This window comes from Crassostrea angulata, chromosome 1 (genome assembly GCF_025612915.1).
Source record: "Crassostrea angulata isolate pt1a10 chromosome 1, ASM2561291v2, whole genome shotgun sequence".
Lineage (NCBI taxonomy): Eukaryota > Metazoa > Mollusca > Bivalvia > Ostreida > Ostreidae > Magallana > Magallana angulata.
The window spans coordinates 20,930,134-20,950,940 of record NC_069111.1 but is presented as its reverse complement, the minus strand read 5'-3'; the positions used below and the strand labels follow the sequence as shown (position 1 = coordinate 20,950,940).

The 20,807-nt window shown below is 31.6% G+C and overlaps 1 protein-coding gene across 9 annotated transcripts; it reads left to right on the top strand.

The window, feature by feature from the left end:
• The first annotated feature begins 72 nt into the window (after positions 1-72).
• Positions 73-19,963, top strand: LOC128175328 (coiled-coil domain-containing protein 60-like). Of its 9 annotated transcripts, none has more exons than XM_052840873.1 (22): positions 73-508; positions 811-1,121; positions 2,222-2,251; positions 4,820-4,903; positions 5,567-5,643; positions 5,743-5,812; positions 6,138-6,265; positions 7,912-8,010; positions 8,365-8,514; positions 8,659-8,781; positions 8,911-9,001; positions 9,401-9,614; positions 9,895-10,006; positions 10,130-10,187; positions 10,339-10,439; positions 10,536-10,676; positions 10,850-11,020; positions 11,307-11,397; positions 13,307-13,345; positions 15,501-15,893; positions 17,486-17,506; positions 19,391-19,963. In XM_052840873.1, exons 2-22 carry the CDS (start codon positions 840-842, stop codon positions 19,409-19,411), a joined length of 2,496 nt encoding a protein of 831 aa, XP_052696833.1. In that variant the 5' UTR covers positions 73-508; positions 811-839; the 3' UTR covers positions 19,412-19,963. The 9 variants fall into 9 exon arrangements, with proteins under 9 accessions (XP_052696833.1, XP_052696841.1, XP_052696878.1 ...); XM_052840881.1 differs by lacking the exon at positions 13,307-13,345 and adding an exon at positions 13,207-13,239; XM_052840918.1 differs by lacking the exon at positions 13,307-13,345 and adding an exon at positions 12,171-12,215 and having other exon boundaries at positions 15,501-15,816.
• The last annotated feature ends 844 nt before the right edge of the window (positions 19,964-20,807 follow it).

Below are 20,807 nucleotides of genomic sequence, written 5' to 3'. Positions count from 1 at the left end.
AAAAATGAAAAGAGTGGTAGGAATTTATCAAAAAAGTATAGGTATGGATGGTATCTACATGATAAAGAAATAGTAGCAGTACAAGTTAACAAAACTTATAAACGTTAAAACTTTTCCTGTGGAATAAATCATTCCGGATTTGATAAAAGTCTTAGTATTTTTTATTTCACTATCGTAAAATAAAAAGCATACACATAGAATTAGTTACAAAATACCTAAGAATTCTATTTATATAAGATTTACAAAGAAAAAGCTGTCAGGTTGTTTTTGTTTAAACTTTTTAATCATTTCCGGTGGTTCACATCGTATCCATGCGACGTCATTATTTACGTTCCGGTTTGAACGATGAGAAGATAATCGCGGAAGGTACTCGTTAAACAATGCTGATATTCAATACTATTGTGTTTAGTAGCTTAAAGGTATTGTTAGATATTTGAGATGGCATTGCGAAGTGCACAGGAGGTGAACAACAATGGATAGTTAAGCATTAACGATTCGTTAAAATAAGGTAAGATTTTATGAAGTTTTGCACGGAGACGTACGTGGGAATGAGAGACAGGCCGGGATGAAGGTGTCAAAATATTTTTTAAACAATATTTATATGCTGTTTATGAAAATACTATAGTTTACATACATCTTTAATCGGTCCTTTAAAGAAAACTGAATTTTGATCACCTTTTATTCAAATTAATTTATTCTTACTTCAACCACACACTCATTTAATATAACAGGTATTTTTTTGAAAGTTAATGAAACTGAAAATCACAACATTGCTTTAAAAAAATATCATGTGATTTCTTGATTTTTCAGATATTGGATTATTGTGAGAAACTTGAAAAATGCCAGCAGCCAACAGAAATAATCCTTGGCGAATTCAGCCCAAGCCAGTTCCTGTACCCTATGACAAGACTGCAAAAATAGCAGCAAGGAGCTTGGCATCATACAAAACACAGGTGCCCTCTCCTCACGATGCAAGAGAAGAAAAGTATAGACGTCGCCAATCTCAGCTCACATCTCAGGGTTACTTTGCCGCTCAAAATGTGCCATATAAGGGACTGGGTGATCCTTTTTACTTAGATGAGCAGAGGATGATTCTCCATGCTCTGGGACAATGGGATGCTGTAAGTACCAGCATTGATATATTTGTACATACATATTTATTTGTTTTCTTATATGAATTAATACATGTATATGAATCACAAGTAGAATTTCATCATCAAATCAAATTATTTTTTTTCATCTTTATGCAGGGCATATTATTAATATCTGAAATCAAGACAAAAAATCATGTACATGTAAATGTATTTGTGTATGCATTATATCAGGTGTAAAAATAATAATATCAAAGGCTTGGTTTAAAAATAAGATTAATAATCTTTAACTATTATGGTATTTAAAAAAAAAATTAAACAGGAGTTAACTTTATTAATTCTCTGCATTGGGATTTATCTATGGGAAAATTCAATAGTGAAAGGTATACAATTCTAAGAGTTGCATAATTGTAGATAACAATGTGTTAGCAGTTCATGGGATTAAATGAATCTTTTATGATCTTTTGATTTGATCTCACACATTGCTCTAAGCATTATCAGAAATAAGAGGTCTGTAATATTACATTATTGACAGTTAATGAATTTTTTTTTTCAATGAATATTTTTTTCTTTATGTCATATGTGAAAAAAAACATCAAGGTGTATTACTGATTCATAATATGCAGTGGATTTAAAGAAATCAAAAAAATTTCAACAAAGAGGAATTTTACAATGGAGCGCAAGTATAAGAAATTGAAAGTTCTTATCTCATATTTGATATCTTGAATATTTATATCAATAAGCTTATTATTTCTCTTACAAGGGATGTCAAACTTTACATTCTGTCAATTCATCAAGATAACACACTTTCATTATGTTTACCAAGTAGTTTAAAGCTGCCCATTTTATATATCTGAATAGTTGTAAAAAGGAGAGATTGATAGTGTATTGTGCTGAATAAATGCTCAATAGGCAGTGTTTAGATTTGACAAATAAGGCCTCTACATATCTGCCAGTTTGGGGATTGTGTCAATAAAACTGTTAGTGAAAGGGGACGGAAACTCTTTCTGTGGAGATATTTGCTCATTTTATCAACACGCGCTGACAAATTGATACCATATATAGAACTAATAAATTTTATGGAGGCTATATAAACCTGGCATATCTTCTCTCTCTTTTTTTCTTCATAGCCAAATTTGTCCACTCATGGAGAAAGTAAAGTATGCATTTGTGTAATGTTCCATATATGTAATTTTAAAATTGCCGTAGAATTGTTATGTGTTAGTCAAAGAGTATACATGAATATGCATAATAAAATACCACTTAGGCATCTGCATGTATGCATGAATGTTGTAGAATTATATTATTTTTTCATGTGTTAATTTGGATACATATACCAGTGCCAGTATTTATGATATCAAACCTACATAAATATTTTTTAACAAGATCTTGCCCCAATAATAATTTTTTTTAAAATTTTTGTATTAAAATACAAAATTGCTTATACCTTTGAACCAACCAAATACACTTTACATAATTATATTACTATTAAACATCACATTTATCTTCGCTAGCACCTACAATGATGAGCTATATGATGCTCCTGAAGTTTTCCTCTTCTTTTCAATAAAAAGAGGATGATCTTAACACACACTCCAGACAGGGGAAGATCAGTTTAATAATCAGTTTAATAATTTTTTTACTATATACATCGCATCTAAGTTAAACAAGATATTCATATATAAGCTAGAACCAAATCATTGACTAGATATACACTAAATCATTTGGAGTTATCCCCCTTGAATGCTCCTCCTCAGATTTTTTTTTCAGGAGCTTAGCTATCAACTTCTTATCTTAATAGATCACTTTTAGTATAGATTAAAGTAAACAAATTGAAGGATACGAACTTGCATTTATTCCGATGCATACTGGTATAATTTTATTTCTTGCATGAAATTTTCTTCAGTTTTGTTTTCAAGTTACAGTTTTATTTTTTTTTCCCCTCAATTTTGATTATTATATGTAAAACTTTTAAATTGTTTCTATAATTATAAAAAAATTCACCAAAAAATATTTTGCGCTGAAGGGAGTTTTTGTGTTTTGTTTTAATTACATACGTACAATGTATTTTCGAAGATATGCAGATGCAAAAAATTGCAATGTGCATGTTATCAAGTTTGGAATTCATAAGGTATTGGTATATCTGCATCAATCAACTGAAAATTATCATTAATAATTTCTATCTATGAATTTCTTAATTTGTCCGAACTTATTCAAGGTTTTAATGCATGAGAATAACAATCATACTTATTGTGTGAAGTAGAAAAGTATTTAAAATCTCTAAAGAAAACAAGATTTGTGGGAATTTAAACTACATACGGTAATTCTGCTTTCCTCTCAACTCTGTATACCATAAGCTGTTTAACAGAATTTTGAAATCATTGAACAGTTTCTAAATTAATGCTTGACTGTTCCGTTATTTTTTGATAAGTGGATATATTCACATTAGCCATTTTAATAATAGTGTATTAAGTTAGATTGCTTTAAGATTGGGTGTGAAAATATTTAAAAGAATTATAAGATTACCACGTTTCAACTTTTGCATGCATTTTGCTGAAAGTCAATGTACTTCTGAACAATGGAATGATGAAAAAAAACCTGCTAATGTTTTTACTATGGTACTAGTGCATGATGATATAAAAAAATAACCATTGCATTGTTTAAAAAAATAGCCACACTATTACAATCTTAATTCATAAAGAGAGCATCTGAAAACTTTAAATTGAAATAAAAGACAATCAACATTAATAAGTTGATTAAATGAAAAAAAAGAATGAAATGCATTTAAATGTTTTCTTATTTCTGGAATGAATATCCTGATTTTCATTTTGACATCTGAATAAGTGGATATTGCAGTATATTGTATTTACTTGTATATATAAATGTATTTAGAAGTAGAGAGAGTATTTGTGAAGGCTATTAGAGTATTTGCAGGGAATTAATAGGAAGGATTTTAAGGCTAGTCATGCAGTCAGCTATGCATTTCATTTTAATGAACATGAGCCAAAACACATAATTACATGTATATCTTCAAGTTAATGTTTTAAGTGCATAATTTTATTCTCTCCCACGCAGCCCTCAAAAACACTCTCTATAAACAATCTCCAGTAAGCTTTCAGACATTTAAAAATACAGAATTTATATTACATGCAATTGCACTTTTAAAGGACAATGAAGTGGTACTTTGTAAAATATTTCAAATAAGACCAAGTTTTTTTGTATTAAATTATGACATTTTTAGTGACCACTTTATATGCATTGATAGAATAAAAATTAATAACATCATAACAAAGTCTTCATCGTTTAAATCCCAAACAGTTATACATAAAAGTATCTACTGATATATTAACTACATACATGTATATGCATGTGTGCACCTATACATTTATGGTATATTTGAAATAGACTTGCTGCGTCTTAAGTCCGACAAAAATACTTGTATGTTCATACAGTACACTAGAAATTATTTCATATGAAATAACTTTATATTGCTAGTTTTTTAATAATGTGTGTTATGTAGTAAAACTTGTTAAGTAGGAATACATATGCAGTATGACAAAATCTGATAAAATGAGATTTTGTATTTAGCTAATTTATTTTGAGTACTAGCTGTTTTGGAAAAAATAAAGATACTTTTATATACATCTTTTATAAAGTTTCAGCAAATGATAATATTTAATGGACTTAAGTATATTAATTCCATAACAATTTGTTATTTATGAACAAAGAAATACGATGAGGAGACGAGCAGTAGCAGTGATGAGGATGAGTACGATATTTCAGCTGAACTCCAGCAGCAGAAACGACAACAGGTATCGTAACAATTAATTCACAATTAAGGGTCCTCCACACACCTTGGAAAAGATCTGCATGCAAGCCCATTCTTCTGAATTACTTAATTAATGACATTAAGTTTTAGCCCTTGAAAGTGACCCCTCCAAAAATTCAATTCTGGTGGAAAAAACTCAGTTTTAAAATTTTACCGCTCTTTATGAAAATAAAAGTCTCTGCAGTTTTCAAACTTGGGACCTGAGGGTCGGTAGACCGAAGCTACACCCATTGCGCCACAGAGATAGATACTTAATATTGGCGATATAAACTGTTTCACATTGTGCTAAAATCTCCATGGTCATTCATTCATACTTTGGAGAAATCACGCGATGTCGAGGATCCTTAAGGAAGAACACTTACAAAAATGTAATTTCTCCATAACCATTAAATTTTTATTTTTGGTGGACATAAATTTACAGGTTCTTGGATATGGTGATATAAATGCTACCATCAATTCAAAAACATATGTATCTGAAATATGAATGCCTTATTATCATGTATTGAGGAAAAGCCAAATTTGCAAACAAACCAACTGGGTTTTTTTAAAACCAAGAAAATTTATGCCCCTCAAAATTTGATGATTTTACAAATAACATGCAGTTCTTATTTTTGGGGAAATTAGGGGTTTATCTTTTTATCATCAGGTGTCGGCAACATCATTTGTTCTCAGAAGGTCAAAAACAGACATGAACACTTTACAAAGGGAGGTCATCCATGGAAGGTATTGAGGCTTAAATTTTTTATCAAAGTGATATTTATGTTAATTTGAAATTGTTTGCATATTACATTTCCATTATTTTTTTTTCTCATCTATCTTTAGGAACATGGTTCGCAACGTCAAACTTGGCCATGGACTTTTTGATCTAATAAAAACTGAGCAAGCAGCTAAAGTAAGAATTTTAAAAGGATTTTTAATTCTATCAGTCACTATTACAACTATTCACTTGCTTTGAACCATTTCATAATCATAAACTAGCTGGTGTTATATAAATGCAATTTCTATAGCAACAATCAGAGAATGGTGTTATATAAATGTGATTTCAATAACAACAATCAGAGAATGGTGTTATATAAATGTGATTTCTATAGCAACAATCAGAGAATGGTGTTATATAAATGTGATTTCTATAACAACAATCAGAGAATGGTGTTATATAAATGTGATTTCAATAACAACAATCAGAGAATGGTGTTATATAAATGCGATTTCTATAGCAACAGTCAGAGAATGAGATGAACAAGATGAAGGCTGAACAGATGAAGAACCAATGGCAGCCTCCCAAACTAGACTCCTCATCTGAGGAATCGGAGGAGGAGATTGAGGATGATGTAGAATTATCCAGGTGAGGACATGATGACCACAGTGAAGAATGAAATGTTGCAGTTCATTTATTTGCAAATAATATTCAGAATGTTTGTTGTGTGTTTTCAAAAGAAGGAAAAGATGTCCCTGTTATAAATACATGTAATGATATTTAGGGATTTTTGTTTTTAAAATGTTTCCAACAGAAGATAATATTCTCATTTGCCTTTCAATGGAGCTGACTTTTCAAGGCTTTCTGTAAATAAATTGTCCGTTTGCTCTCCCTCCTTTTGACTTGGTTTTTATGAACTTTATGTTTTTTTATTTTTTCAAAGTTGCACAAAAGTTGAACAGAAATCAATAAAAAATAATTATCAGAGGCTTAATCTCAGATTGTTGATAAAAATAGAGTATTTTTCTGCTACCATGCAGTTGTCAGTATGGAGAGAGCAAGCAAAGATTTATCAAAACTAAAAATAAAACTTCCTAAAGAGGCCTAATAGCATTTATTAGGATCTATGCAGGGTGTTAAATTTGTGTTTTGTTTATACTCAGATTTTTTTAAGCTTGCTATTAATAGCTACTAGTTGACTTAATTTGTTGTTTTTAGACTTAAAGTGGTATGGGACATCTATCAATATTAATGTGAATAAAAGTACCCCGGTACATCAGAATTAAAATAGTCACTGTACTTTCATTGGTTTAGAATTTTCAGATGTTACAATGACTTACAGATCTTTAGTTAATGCTCTAACCCAATGTGCTAGGCTGTCTGGTAACTGATTTTGTAAAGAAAAAATATTTAGAATTATACGATAACTGATTTTATTGTTTATTTCTGTATGAAGAGCACGTCACAATATTATCAGGAGGTGTCCCATTCCACCTTAATTAACTTTTGCCAGTTTTTGTGTTTTAAAAAATTTTTGCAAGAAAATTATCTACTGTTATTTGTTGTTATAAAGACCAAAGTTATAAAAACATTACAAGAAATTAGAATGTAAAGAATATAATAATTGATATATTGTAAATTTTTGTGATGTATAAAGGTTATATACATGTAGTGTGGTTCAAAATTGCTCACTGGTATCGTTATATCAATTTAAAGGAAAATTAATTCAGCAGCTTGAAAATCATGACTCATAAAACTACACTTTTATCAATAATGTAAGCTTTGATAATTTGGCCCACATATTTCTTTGACTTCACCAATGTTGATCATCAATAACATGGATTTTTATAACTTTCGGTCAATGTAACATATTCATTAGGCCACCAAAATTAATTCTTCGTTTAACATCACTTCAAAATCTCAAATCTACCGATACAAGGAAAGCTGATGAAATTAAAACAAATAAAGTTTTAAAAAAAAATGATTTTCATTAATTTAGCTGAATGCAGTGAGTATTCAAACTACATATAATTTATCTTTTTAAAAGTGATCTTTCCTGATAATCTTATTGAGTATCTGATTTATAGTTGGATGTGCTCTAAACATTCAAATTTCTACAGATTACAGTAATTTAGTATGATAAAAAAAAGAATGAAATTTTTTTTTAAAACCCAATATCTCCTAAACCTATGAGCGGGAGTTACGTTAAACATTATCGAATTAACTTTGGACAGCCTTACATTGCTTGATTAACCAGGAGTTGACATTTTTTGGGGATGTTTGTCTTTGCAAAGCTTCATGAAACATTCAGATGTAAGAGAAACTACTGACGACGAGGAACAAAAGTCTGAGGATGAGTCCCCCGACACCAGGGGGAGGGTCTCTTTTATTCGGTAAAATTAAGTCTACCATTTGCAGAATATTTCATATCTTTACATCATGCTTGTACATTCAGGAGCCAGGTTGAATACCTGACATTGTGCAGTTATAACCTTAACAATAATACTTGCATTGTAATGAAATTAATTTAATGACTGTATTGAGAAAACTAATAATTTATTGCTTACTTATTAATTGATTTAATAATCAGATTCAAGCATTATCAATGACATTAATGATCTTTATTAAAAATGCTTATGCAGTGTTAACTTTTCTTGTGATACTATTTTCAACTCATAAATATAAAAAATACAATCAAACAGACTGTATCTTTCACCATGGTAATAAAAATATTTTCCAAATTTCAGCCAACAAGAGGATGAGGAGTCAGAGTTAGGGGTCTCCCGGTCCTTGGCCACCACCCCGAGGTCCCCGGGGAGGAGGAAAAAGATCAAGGCCCCCCGTCCCTACACCCCACAGCACACCAACATTATGGAGGCCAAAGAAAATACTGCTAAGTAAGAATTCTAATTGTAATTTGATTGAATGTAAAGTAGAAGTGTATTTTGATGGAAAGAATGTTGGGAAAAATAAATTTCCAGTACACAGATTAACTTGTACATTGTATGAACTGCGTAAAAAATCCTTTATTTTGATTTCAGAGATGCATTTTTCCGCCAACTTTGTGCTTTACACTGGATCCTCGAAGCAATGGCTCTACATGCCAGAACAGGGGGAGATAACTCTATTACAATGTCTCCCATTACATCGAGTTGGAAGCTAAAGTAAGTTTTTTGGCTTTTATTTATTATTTTATCCAAAGAAAATGCTGAGTAGTATATTGATAAATGTTTTTAAATAAAATAAGTGGTGAAAACTACTCTAAAAGGAAGATTTAATTTTTTGGATTGCAGTGAAATAGGAGGCACAAAAACTTACCCAAGAGACCATGAGGGTATGACCTGGAAGGAGTTGATTCACCTTGAAATATCTCCCAAGGCCCCAGTAAGTCTGTCAACTGTCATACAGAATTGTTGTGCAAAAATGTGAAGAATTTTCTTTAATGTGCTGGTACTTATCATTAGAGATAAAGAAATGGATTTTATTGTTCCCATGTAATTACTGTAGATTCTTAATTAAATGCAAGGAGTTAATATCCACATAAAATTGTGAGAAGCACCCTTCCAGGATTTTATGATCTCGTCATTACTTTTCAAGAGTTGAGAACTATAAGAAATAAGAATAAAAGTTCCACATTCGCGATTTAATATTCTTGCGATTTGATACAAAACAGTGGGATCATGGAATTAAGTATTGCGTAATATAAGGAATTTACAGTACCTAATTGGTTGATTTGATTTAAATGTAATATAAAACATTAGAGACTGATAAACTTGATTGTAGGCAATCAAGAGAAAGAGCACCAGAGTGGGTACAATAAAGAGGCCCCCAGGGGGCCACAGAAATAGTGTGTTCTCTAACTTCCTGGGAATGGCCAATGTCTCGGGATCCACCAATTTACGAGTGAGCAGCTCCCTAGATAACAGTGTGGATGAGAGTCTGGGATCCACATCTAAAGTGGATGGAAAGGAGGAAGAGGACGATGGGAAATATGTCAGTAAGTACTTCAGGGTCATAAGGTTCAGCACATATACCTTGATTAACTCATTTAGTTGGCGGATAATTGAGGGAAATTTATCTCATTTTGATTGTGGATCCCTTGAATGTTTTCACATTGACCTTTTGATGAAGATGCAATTGGTTTTGAAAGCGTGCAGACGGGCAAAGTGAGCAATGACAATGACAGTTTTCATGAAAATGTGCTTTGTGATAAGGTAGGTAAGATAGTGTTTGTCCTGTAATATGGGTGTTCTCATATGCACTGATTTCTGTTCAAGGTATATTCAAGTACCTTAATGAGGACATCTCCACTAAACTATATGAGGATGATGAATCTCAAGAACCTGTTGGTCCAGTGAAAGTTAGGAGGGAGCGCAAAAAAGAAAAAAGGTAACACTCCCTCTAGGTCTTCAGATTATAATCTGAATGCAACTACAAGTGTGTTAATCTTTATTTTTGAAAAAAAAATCTTAAGCTTTCACCTTTGATTTTTGTATATATTGTATTTCACAGGGGTCAGGATGGAGAACATTCACACAAGAAATCCCCAAGAAAATCAGCTGATCCAGGGGTAATTTATAATATTCCAGAAAAAATACTCAGCAATTATTTGGCTGCATATATATATAGATTCAGTTTGCAATTAATTTCTTGCAAGAGTAATGACGATGCTATGTTGTATATTTACACCCAGAATTCAATGTCTGTTGTCCTTTTTTTAGAGTGAGCGTGGGAGGTCTGCAGAAAGAGGGCGCTCTGCTAGTCATCAGCGCGAGTCGTCTCGCTCAAACAGAGCCGATTCTGCAGTTATACGACCTAAAAGGTAAAACATAAGAAAATCTCAGGTTAAAATAATCTGGTACGGGTGATATTTTGGTACTGTATTTTCATCATGTTTCTGTTTTTTATTTCTCATCAGTTCCCCACAGCTGATAGAGTTCCAGAACAACAGAGCTAGCACTAAATACCAGAATGTTGTTGGTGAGATGCACATGAAATTTCAGGAGAGAAAAGAGGATTCTGCTATACAGTTACATGAACAGTTAGAGCAGTTAGAAAAGTAAGCTAAGAGAGGAGTTACTTAAATGCCACTCTTAGTTATTTCAAATATATATGCACTCATTATTCAGGGTTTGTGAAAAACCCAAAAATAACTTTGCCAAGCTATAAAGTTTTTGAAAATAAGCTTGAACTGTATTTTTGTTGATATTAATATTTGCTTATTTTTTCCAGACAGAGGTTTGTAGTATGTCAAAACAAATTTCTGGCCATTAATTCTCAACTGAAAGGAAGCAGCTTTCACAGAGCTGTTCAGGAGATGAGAGAGAGGAGCAATCGAATGTTTACTCGCCCCAACGAAGAACTTCTGAAGAAAAAACAAGAGGAAGGTTCAAAAGGAAACTGGTAAAAAACAGCATGTATTCCATTTAAAACTTAAATAACCATACAACTGAGTCTGAACGAAGAGTCCGGGATCGAGCTTCTTCTTTCATTTGGATTCATTATAATAATGCATGTGTTAAATTTAAGCACTTTGTTTTCTTGGTCAAGTGAAATTGAGATACATTGTAAATATGTGTATTGGATTTTATAAAATTTATAAAAGTTCATGTTACTAAGAGAGATACCAGGAAATGGTTTTTTTTTTGCAAGAATTATTCAGTGGACCTCTATGAAAACATTTTTTTAGGTATGCAGAGTTGTTGGCAAATTCTCCAGATGAGCTGAGAGAGGAATGGTACTACAAAGTGATCATGAAGAAACTCGCCAAATATGGACTGGTAGGGCTTTAAATCTAGCTTTTCATCATAATTAAATTGAAATTTGTTAACCAATTGTTAAAATCAAATGATTCGAAAATATACACTGTAATACTGTGAAATTTTAGTTTCTTTCTAAATCTAATATACCAGTATTCTTGCAATTATGTTTTGACATTTTCCAAAGGTTTCTCTAGTTGGCCCCTCTAATTCAATGGTTAACAAGTTTCAAAGAAATGTCTGTTTTGTAAAGCTAGCCATACAGAGCTATATGTTAAAACTTTGTAACTCTCTTCTATGGGATATGGTGTATTCTCTTAATCAATGTAACACATGTAACTATCAAAGTTAATTTGTCTCATATATTTCATTAAATGTTGTCTGTGACTAATATATATTAACTATACTGTTTTATAATTCTCCGGAAATTCTTAATCATCCACACAATTTAGCTATATATAATTCTTTGCATGTGAACTATGTGAACACAGTTACTCTATGATATTGTTTGTAGAGAAACTGCAGGAGAATTATAATGTCTGCTGTACTAAAAAGAGTGACGATTGATCTGGTTTTGAAATCATATAGTATGCTTATAAGCTATACTGTTAAATTGGGTTGCTATAATAATATTTTCAAGTGCAAATTATATATATACAGAAAGACACTGAAAAAATTAATATATACAACAGTTGCTGCTAGACCACAGTGCTATGAAGCATACTGCAGTACTAGAAAACATTTTTCATCTAATAATTATTTATTCATATTGCATTTGTATTGATTATTGATAGATGTCAAATCCAAATCAAGTATGGAAAAAAGTGACAATTATGAGAGTAAGTTCCCTTGGTTAAGTGACCTATCTTTATGATGTCACCATGTGTTTTGCTTAGAAATTTAATTACAATTGCACCCCAATCGCTGATTTTGTGATCATAGGAATTTTCAAGCACTGGCCTTATATACTTTTATTGTACCACAGTAGAATTTGACATCTGTAGAAAATTTGCATGTAGACATTTTTTTTTTTGTATGTATTGGTTGTAATTCCATGTAGGAAAAAAAACCAGAACTCACTTTTTATTATATAATGGAGTGTTATTTAGCTTAAAGCACCCTCATGCTTCATGTTTTGTTTGTAAATTTTCAATACGGATCCAGTGTGTTTTTGAGTGTGACTTTGTGTAGGATATTTTGCTAGTATGAAGATTATTTGGTTTCAGGTTCCGTACTCTTTGCACTGTGGTATTGTAGTAATACACACAGTGTCATTGTAAAAAACGAATCAGTAGTTGACACCATTTTTCCAGTACCCATTGGTTTTATTGCTGTTACACTCAGATGAAATTAAGGAATGTAATGGAAGTTAGTGGAATACCGGTATTCCTTGGGTTCTGCTGATGTTTAATTGTATATAATCTAGGAAATAACAACTCACGGAATACTTAAAAAAGACATTCCAATTGACCTCAGAATACCCAAAACTAACAGTTTGTATTCAATGCAGCATTATCCTCTTCAACTCAATCAAACTCAAAATTCTGTTTCCAACTAAAGTAGCTTTGTAATTTTCTGCCAGATCAAGCCATCTTTTTTCCAGGCAAATCCTGGCTGAAAAATTTGTACATGCAGGTATAATACATATATGGTAGTTCAAAATGTCCAAGCTAATTTAAGGCTTGTTCATATTCAATTGACGTTCATTTCATATTGATCACAAATCAGATGAACCATACATCTGGCATGTGCAGGCCGGCTTTAGTTATATATACTGGTATACATTTATTTTATGTGGCCTTTATAATATTTATGGTACTATACATGCAGATACAGAGGGGTTTGACTACTCGCAGGAATACGGTAAATTGTCATTTGGTGTGGAATAACACACTGCTCTGATTATCACTGTTGTAATATATTATCACAGCATCGTACTCTCGACCAACGACGGGTTACCATAATACAGGTAATGATTAAGGCAGGGCAGCACTTGGAAAATAGTTTGTTTCTTATCTTTGAATTCATTCATTTGTTGACTCATTCCTTTAATTAGTAAAATATAGAAATTCTTCACAAAATAAAACCTGATACAGTAAAACATGGTTATAACGAAGTGCCAGGGATGGGCGATTTTGTTTTGTTATAAGGGTAATTGGTTGTATCTGTCAAGTTTACAACATATAATATAGTCACTGGGAACGAAAATCACTCTGCTGTAATTGTCAATTCATTATAAGTGTGTTCGATATAACCGTGTTTTACTGTATATGTGGTTCGAATTTTGTTTTAGCTAATGTTTATTGAATATGGAATTAAGGAAACTATTTATGAGAAAAATCAATTGAAGACTCGAGACATAAATTAAAAAATTGAATGAAAAAATTTTTGATTCTTACAAGGCATAAATTAGAATATTCAATGAGAAAAGTACAATTATAGTTATGGCTACACTCATGATCGAATAAAATATGATATTATGGTACACATTTTAAGATTTTAAGTAAGTTCAAGTGCTGCTCTTGCTTTCTTTTGCATGGTCTTCTTGTTTATCAGGAGTAGCAATTTGCTTCTTTTCTCTGAAAATCCCATCATTTTCTTATTGTTCAGATCTTGAATCGGTTATATTTGGATTCTCCCAAGTTCTCAGAGTTTCAACTTTGATGGATGTAATTCATGAAAGAAATATGGATTAAAATGAATATATTAGCACTGAAACAGTGTGTTTTACTTGCCTTTGTTTTGTTTTCATTAATTTTTTCACTTCACAGTTTTTTTCATTCATTTATTAATTTTATTTGATTTTAAATGAAGGTTAATGAAATAAAAGTACTATCAATCAATCGATACAGCTTTTATCTATTATAAAGGAGGAGATAACTATGAAGACTAACATTTTTCTCTCAATTAACGTAAAATATTCAAGAGTGATGTATAGTGATTATATTGTTAGATGTAATATTATAGCATTGAATGATTTATTTTTGACGTCGTCGTGTCAATAACTGCCGTCAGGTGAGCAGACAAATTGAATAACGCGCGTTAGCGCGTTATGATAATTTGTCTGCTCACCTGACGGCAGTTATTGACACGACGACGTCAAAAATAAATCATTTAATGCTTATATTTACATTCCCTTACTGAAGAAATCAATTATTTACTTAAATAAATCGATATAAAGTGCAGATCACGGAGGGAGTGAATAAGTAACAGCAAGAACAGCTGTTTTGTAAAACCGGTTTAAACTGGTTTTCACATAGACTGTTGAGATGAGATCCACGAGCATGAAAATACAATCCACGATAAATAACTCTTGAAATGTTGCTTTTAACAATAAAGTCAAATTTTTTTGTTGAATGATTATAAAACATGGTGTTTTGACAACATTCATGAAATACATTTTTAACCGATAACATAGAAATCACTGTTTGAGAACTACTTATGTAAATTACTCGTATATTCATACGCAGTGAATAGGTGTTGCATTTAGAGGCATTTAAACATCACAGAATTTAATGAAAAAACACAGTAGAATGTAAATATATTGAGTTAAGACTACTTTATCTTGACGTTCCTTGCCTCTGACTTTCAGAATAGATCTAGATCATAGTGGTGTATTGAAGTGGACCGTAAGTTTCTGTCTTTGAAACCCAAACTCTTATCTATGACATATAGGATACCATATAGAATCCCAACCCTTGGTCTGAATGCAACATGTAAAGTTAATGTTTCCTTAATTATGTGCCTTGGAATGTTTGAAATTGAACCCTTTTATAGATGCATGCAGAAATCACAAATGAAAACATTATCTTTGTAGCTGGACCTTTGTATTTTATGATGTGAGAATTTAAACCTATAGGTCTAAATCTGTCTAAATCTCAATAGATGAGATCATAATTATAATATGTACATATAGTCAAAGTCTTATTTCTGTGAATTTATCAGCCTTTGATATTATACTTCAATTGCTAATGAATTAAAAAGAATATAACTTAAGATGTAAATGTCACGACTTCAGTTTGTATATATTTACTGGAATCTTTTCAAAACAACACAGAAGTTGTACGTCATTCCAATTCCAATACAAGATGATGAGCATGGTATGTCTGTTTTTTCATCAACAGATTGAAGGAGCTGGTCAGCAACTCAGCAAGAGGACATTTTTCAAAGTCTTGGAAAGGCTTCGCGAGTGGGAAATCTGCAGCCCTGACATCTGTGCTGCCATTGAGTTCTGTCGTGAGAAGATCGTCGAAATGACAGTGGAGGATTTTGAGGAGTGGTTCTCGCAACAGTTCCCGAAAATTCAGCGACCCCAAACGGCCCCTGTGGGTAAAAAGAAGAGCAGGGGTGGAGACAACCTACAGGTGGCTCTCCAGGAGAGATTCCCTAGTGCTTACTCAAGTCGTGCCAAGAGTGGATTCCGCCCCCGCGGACAGAGAAGTAAGAGCGGCTACGCCTTTTCTGGGCGGCCATTATCTTCATCGACCACAGTCACTGTGGCAAACCCAGTGATAAAAGTGAGACCAATGTCAATGAGATAAATTGACCTATATATAGCTTTAACATCCATTAAATTGGTGATTGATACTGAATTTTAAGTGTAGCCATTTCGCTTTCTGTCAACCTCAACCTTTGATATTTCTTTGAATCTGAACTCTATAACCGGAAGTTAAAATAGAAGTGGAATATAAACCATCTTTTCTTAAAAAGGTTTATTGATGTTGTATAAGATGTATAGACTGTGATAGCTAATTTTCATGTTCAACTGTGATTACGGCTTCTGTCTGTGATGTTGCTCAAGTTTATAATTGTCTCCACAAATATTATATATATGGTTGTGATATATTTATCAGCATTCACAGAAAGAGTTATACATAAGCTTTATTATATTTAAGATTTTGCTACAATGTATATACCATTATTGATAAAGTGGTGCTTGCAGTTGCTTTTAACTCCAAAGCTTTAAAATTACCAAATTGATAAAATATCTGTTGATAAACTGATTTTTGACATCAAAGATGCGGTCACATGACAAATTCATATGTTACACCTATAGCTAGCTGTCTCACCATAGAAAAAAATATTGCAGCTTCGAAACAGGGTAATATGTACCAAAACCTTTAACCATTGTATATAATCCCTTGTATGCCTTAATTAGAATTCATCCTACTTGAATTCTAACAAGAATATTTGAGTCCCCATAGTGATTTAAAAAATTAAATTTGATTGAAATGTTCAACTCAGGGCAGAGAATTCTCCCATTGTTACACATCAACCAATTTTTCTGACCACCAGTTAATAATTTATATATAATTAATGTCATGAACACAATGTCATGGTTTTTTCATTGTAGTGCTAATATAATTTAGTCTGCACTATGTGCAGTGGTTTTCTCTTTCTTGTTTCTAGGGTGGACCCTTAAAGGAATTTTTTTAAATCAGAAACTATTTTCTATAACCATATTATATAACACAAAATATCTATATATAGGACTGGTTCAAAAAGATATATACACAGTCAAACTTCGTCATCTCAAACTAGATGGGACTGTTAAAAAACTTTGAGAAATCCGAGTACTCGAAATATTGAGGGTAAAATACCAGAACTTAAAAAATAATTGGTTGGGACTTACTAATCACTTCGACATATCCGTTGTATTCGTGATATCAATGTTCAAGATACTGAAGTTCAACTGTATTATATAACTATGATTGTGTAGGAATATATTGATTAAAAGGATCTATATAACACTTATGATCATTATATATATACTTCGTCTGTTTACTGGAAACATTCGCTCTTGTATTATGTTTGCCCCTTTCGCCCTCGTTGTCTTTGAGCAAATTTTAGACTTGGCAAATTCCAATGTCTCAGAGTATTTAATTTTCTTTGAACACAACTGTGTCTGTGCGAATTCAAAACCGGGCAAATCTGTTTGCAAAGGGCAAAAATTACATGAGGTGAAAATAACTTGTATACAGTAGATTTTCAGTGTGAACTTGAGTACAGTAGTATGCCATTATATCTGGCTTTGTTGTAAGTTTGGTTGTAAGAACATTTTATGACACACATTATATAACATTTTTGTATGTATGTTTTTGTGTTGCAGACGATTTTAAAAGATGATCAGGTAATTTAGTCAAGTTTTGTCCTGACACATGTATCTAGATCACTAGTGTGGCTCGGTGTGTTCAGAGTGTGCCACGGAAAGCTTACTTTGGCATTTGCATAATATTTTTTCTCGTTCTTTTTTTTTTTATTTGGTCACTATGCAAATTATCGTAAAATCTCACACACTTTATTATTACATGTACATACACGTTAATTAATATTTTTCCTCGACACAACCATAAAACCATAAAATGTATAGCACCTTAAAATTATATGTAACTACATTTAATGTGTGAATGGAATAAGAATATACATTACCTAACTATTTTTGTTTAATTCTATTGGTCAGTGTGTCAATTTAACATTTTACTTCCATACATGCACATGTATAATACACATGTACAGGGTGACAACAACTGTTTATTTCATTCATTATATTTAAATAAGAACAACCATAAGTAATTACTTTAGATCTCTTAATCAATGAAATCCCAATGTCAAAAATAAATCCAATGTCATTTTGTGTTTGAAGATTTTGAAGTAATTTAAGGGATTCGTGAATAGAATTAAGAATACAATAAGGTTAAAAGAATACATATAAATGAACATGCAGGTTTATCTTTATCAAGACTCGGATTAAAATGCTTCATGCATTATGCCAGCTAGCACCAAGTGACATATTAAAACACTGTTCTAAATCTTAAAAGAATTTTTGTGTCAGGAATTTCTTCATTCAGTGGCATTAATTTTGCTAGATTTGTTTATATTTTTTTCAATTTTCCTTTTACTTGTCTTTTCTTCTTTAGATTTCAGTTATGTTTAATTTTTTTTCTTTGTAATGTCTAGTTATGGTACATGATTAAATTATATTTTTCATTGTTTAAAATTTAAAATTGTAACATTTATTTCTTAATTTAAAGTACTAATTCTCTTAAGTAAGTACTGTATGGTCATAGGGAATTTTGGATTTTGGGAATTTCTTTTTTTGGTAATTATTTCATGATTATGTAACTTCATTGAATCAGACATGACTATTTATACCAAACAGTGACTGATGACTCAGAATGTCTTTTTTAATTGCAATATATTCATCAATCTTATGGTAACTTTGATTGTGCATAAGTCATTAAACTTAATTGAAAATTATTTTAAGATGTAAGAATTATATATACCAGTATATGTACATTGAGAAGGGTTCAAATTTTGAGGGCAAAAAATTCTAAGAAAAAGAGAATAGTTGGGACTTCAGACTTTCTTTGATATTTGCATGGTACATGAATGTTTATAGTTAAGAAAAAGTACTGGGGGTATTGATGTCAAATTGATGTCTACCATACTTCTGATCTGGAAGATATATGTAGTGCAGCATGGGAGGATGCAGAAATTTTTTTCCAGGAGGGTCCTAGGGATAATTATGAGTTTTCCACGGGGTTGGGCATATTATCAGTAAATTTAAGAGATTTGAATTTTCCAAGGCCAAGGGGGGGGGGGGGGGGGTTCCAGAGCCCTCCCCCTTCTAGATCCGCTCATAGTTTAGTGTAGAGTGCTAGATCATCAAAATTCTTACTGCTCTAAATTTGACCTTGACCTGACCTTGACCTGACTTTTAACTTCAAGATGTTTAGCTGTAGTACAAATGTACTATCTGACCAATTATAAATACCAGTAGAAGTCACAAATCCTTTTTATTTTATGATCTGAATTCAAGAAAAGCATTATATTTTGAAATCATAATATAAATTTAAAGCATTCCATTTCATATATAACTTAAAAATAGTCAGCTTTCCTCATCTTAAATTCTTTAAATGTTAACCTTTTGATTACATGTGTTTAGATGAATAAGGTTGAATATTCAGATCCAGAATTATAGTTTTTACTATAATACTTCTCTTTTTGCATACAGCTCCAGGTTCGGATGACTTAAATAAAGTCTGAATTTAAACAGAACAGTGCCACATGAAGTGTCTACTCAAATCTAAATCGAAAGCCTTCCCTTGTACTCTTCTGCACAGCCAATACTTTATGTTTAGAATATATATTGAAATTAAAATTTTATTAGTTTGTGGTAATTCTCATTCATTACAATAACACTTGAAATTCTGTACAATTAACGTAATTTTCTCCTACCACACCCATTCAGTTGATGCCCCTTCTATTTAGACAGAAAAACCATGACAATTTTTTTTAACTTACATTTGGTGTAAATGTATATGTACATGTATGTATTGTATGTGATATATGTAAAACATGTGTATTAATCTGTGATTATAGGCTATTAAGGTGTACTAGTACACTGCTATTACTCTTTGTTGTACAAGTAATGATTGTTCCAAACCAAAGGATATAGTGCATATGTATTATACAATAGTTTATAAAAATGTTTTTATCTATATTTGTTCAAGATGGTTGCGTTAATACCATGTCCCTTTCATGGGATGTTTTAAGATATTGAGGAATAAAGTTGTTAAAAGGTTAATATCTGCAGTTCTTGTTCTTTCCTCCATTTCTTGGCCTCATTCTCATTAAATTATAACTCAATGACAAATAATATATGCTTTGAAGTGATATTAAAAGAAAATCTCTAATTTTAATCAATATTCACATGCATGTAGTTTCACTTCATGATAGAAGTCATCTTTTTGGCCAATACCAAAAAAAATTCTGCAGTTTCTAAGACCTTTTCCTGGGTCTGACACAGAAGTACCTTTTCTCTAAAAATTAATATACCTGGCAAAATAGAATTTTGGAAACCTGTACATATATAGGTACATGCATGTCCTGATTTAATAATGGTTTAAGTGACTGATTTACTCTGGAAATCAGTTTCAAGATATAAACACAATTAAAGCACTCTGTATATTAGTAAAGTCAATTGATATTCTAAGCGGATCATGATTACTGTAAATATATTACATTTGGCTGTGTATTCTATTTAGCGCTTTTGGCGGAATGCGGCTTACGCTAAATCAAGTACATCGCTAAATGCCATGCATATATGTACAGTGTATAAGAATAGTCACATTCAGGAATAGGCTAATTCAAATCCACGCCAACTTGTTAAAAAACTTATTTCCGCAAAATATCGTACACGCCAAATATAATACGTTTACGGTACTTTCAGAAAATGAAAATGCATTTTTCAAATGTACAGGCTATTTGATTGAAGATGTGATTCTTGCGAATTTACATTGATATTAATTCCTAGCATATAATTAGGAATATACAGTATGTAAAGTATTTATTACTATTTAATATTCCCCTTTTCAATTTGACTCTACATTTGACCCAAGTCTGTGGGGTCTGAGAAACTACACACTTCC

Coding starts and splice junctions, on each gene's coding strand:
- LOC128175328 (XM_052840866.1), top strand. CDS start 840: ATGCCAGCAGCCAACAGAAATAATCCTTGGCGAATTCAGCCCAAGCCA. Junction 10,188..10,338: donor GAAAATCAGCTGATCCAGGG/GTAATTTATAAT, acceptor TCCTTTTTTTAG/AGTGAGCGTGGGAGGTCTGC. Junction 11,021..11,306: donor GAAGGTTCAAAAGGAAACTG/GTAAAAAACAGC, acceptor ACATTTTTTTAG/GTATGCAGAGTTGTTGGCAA.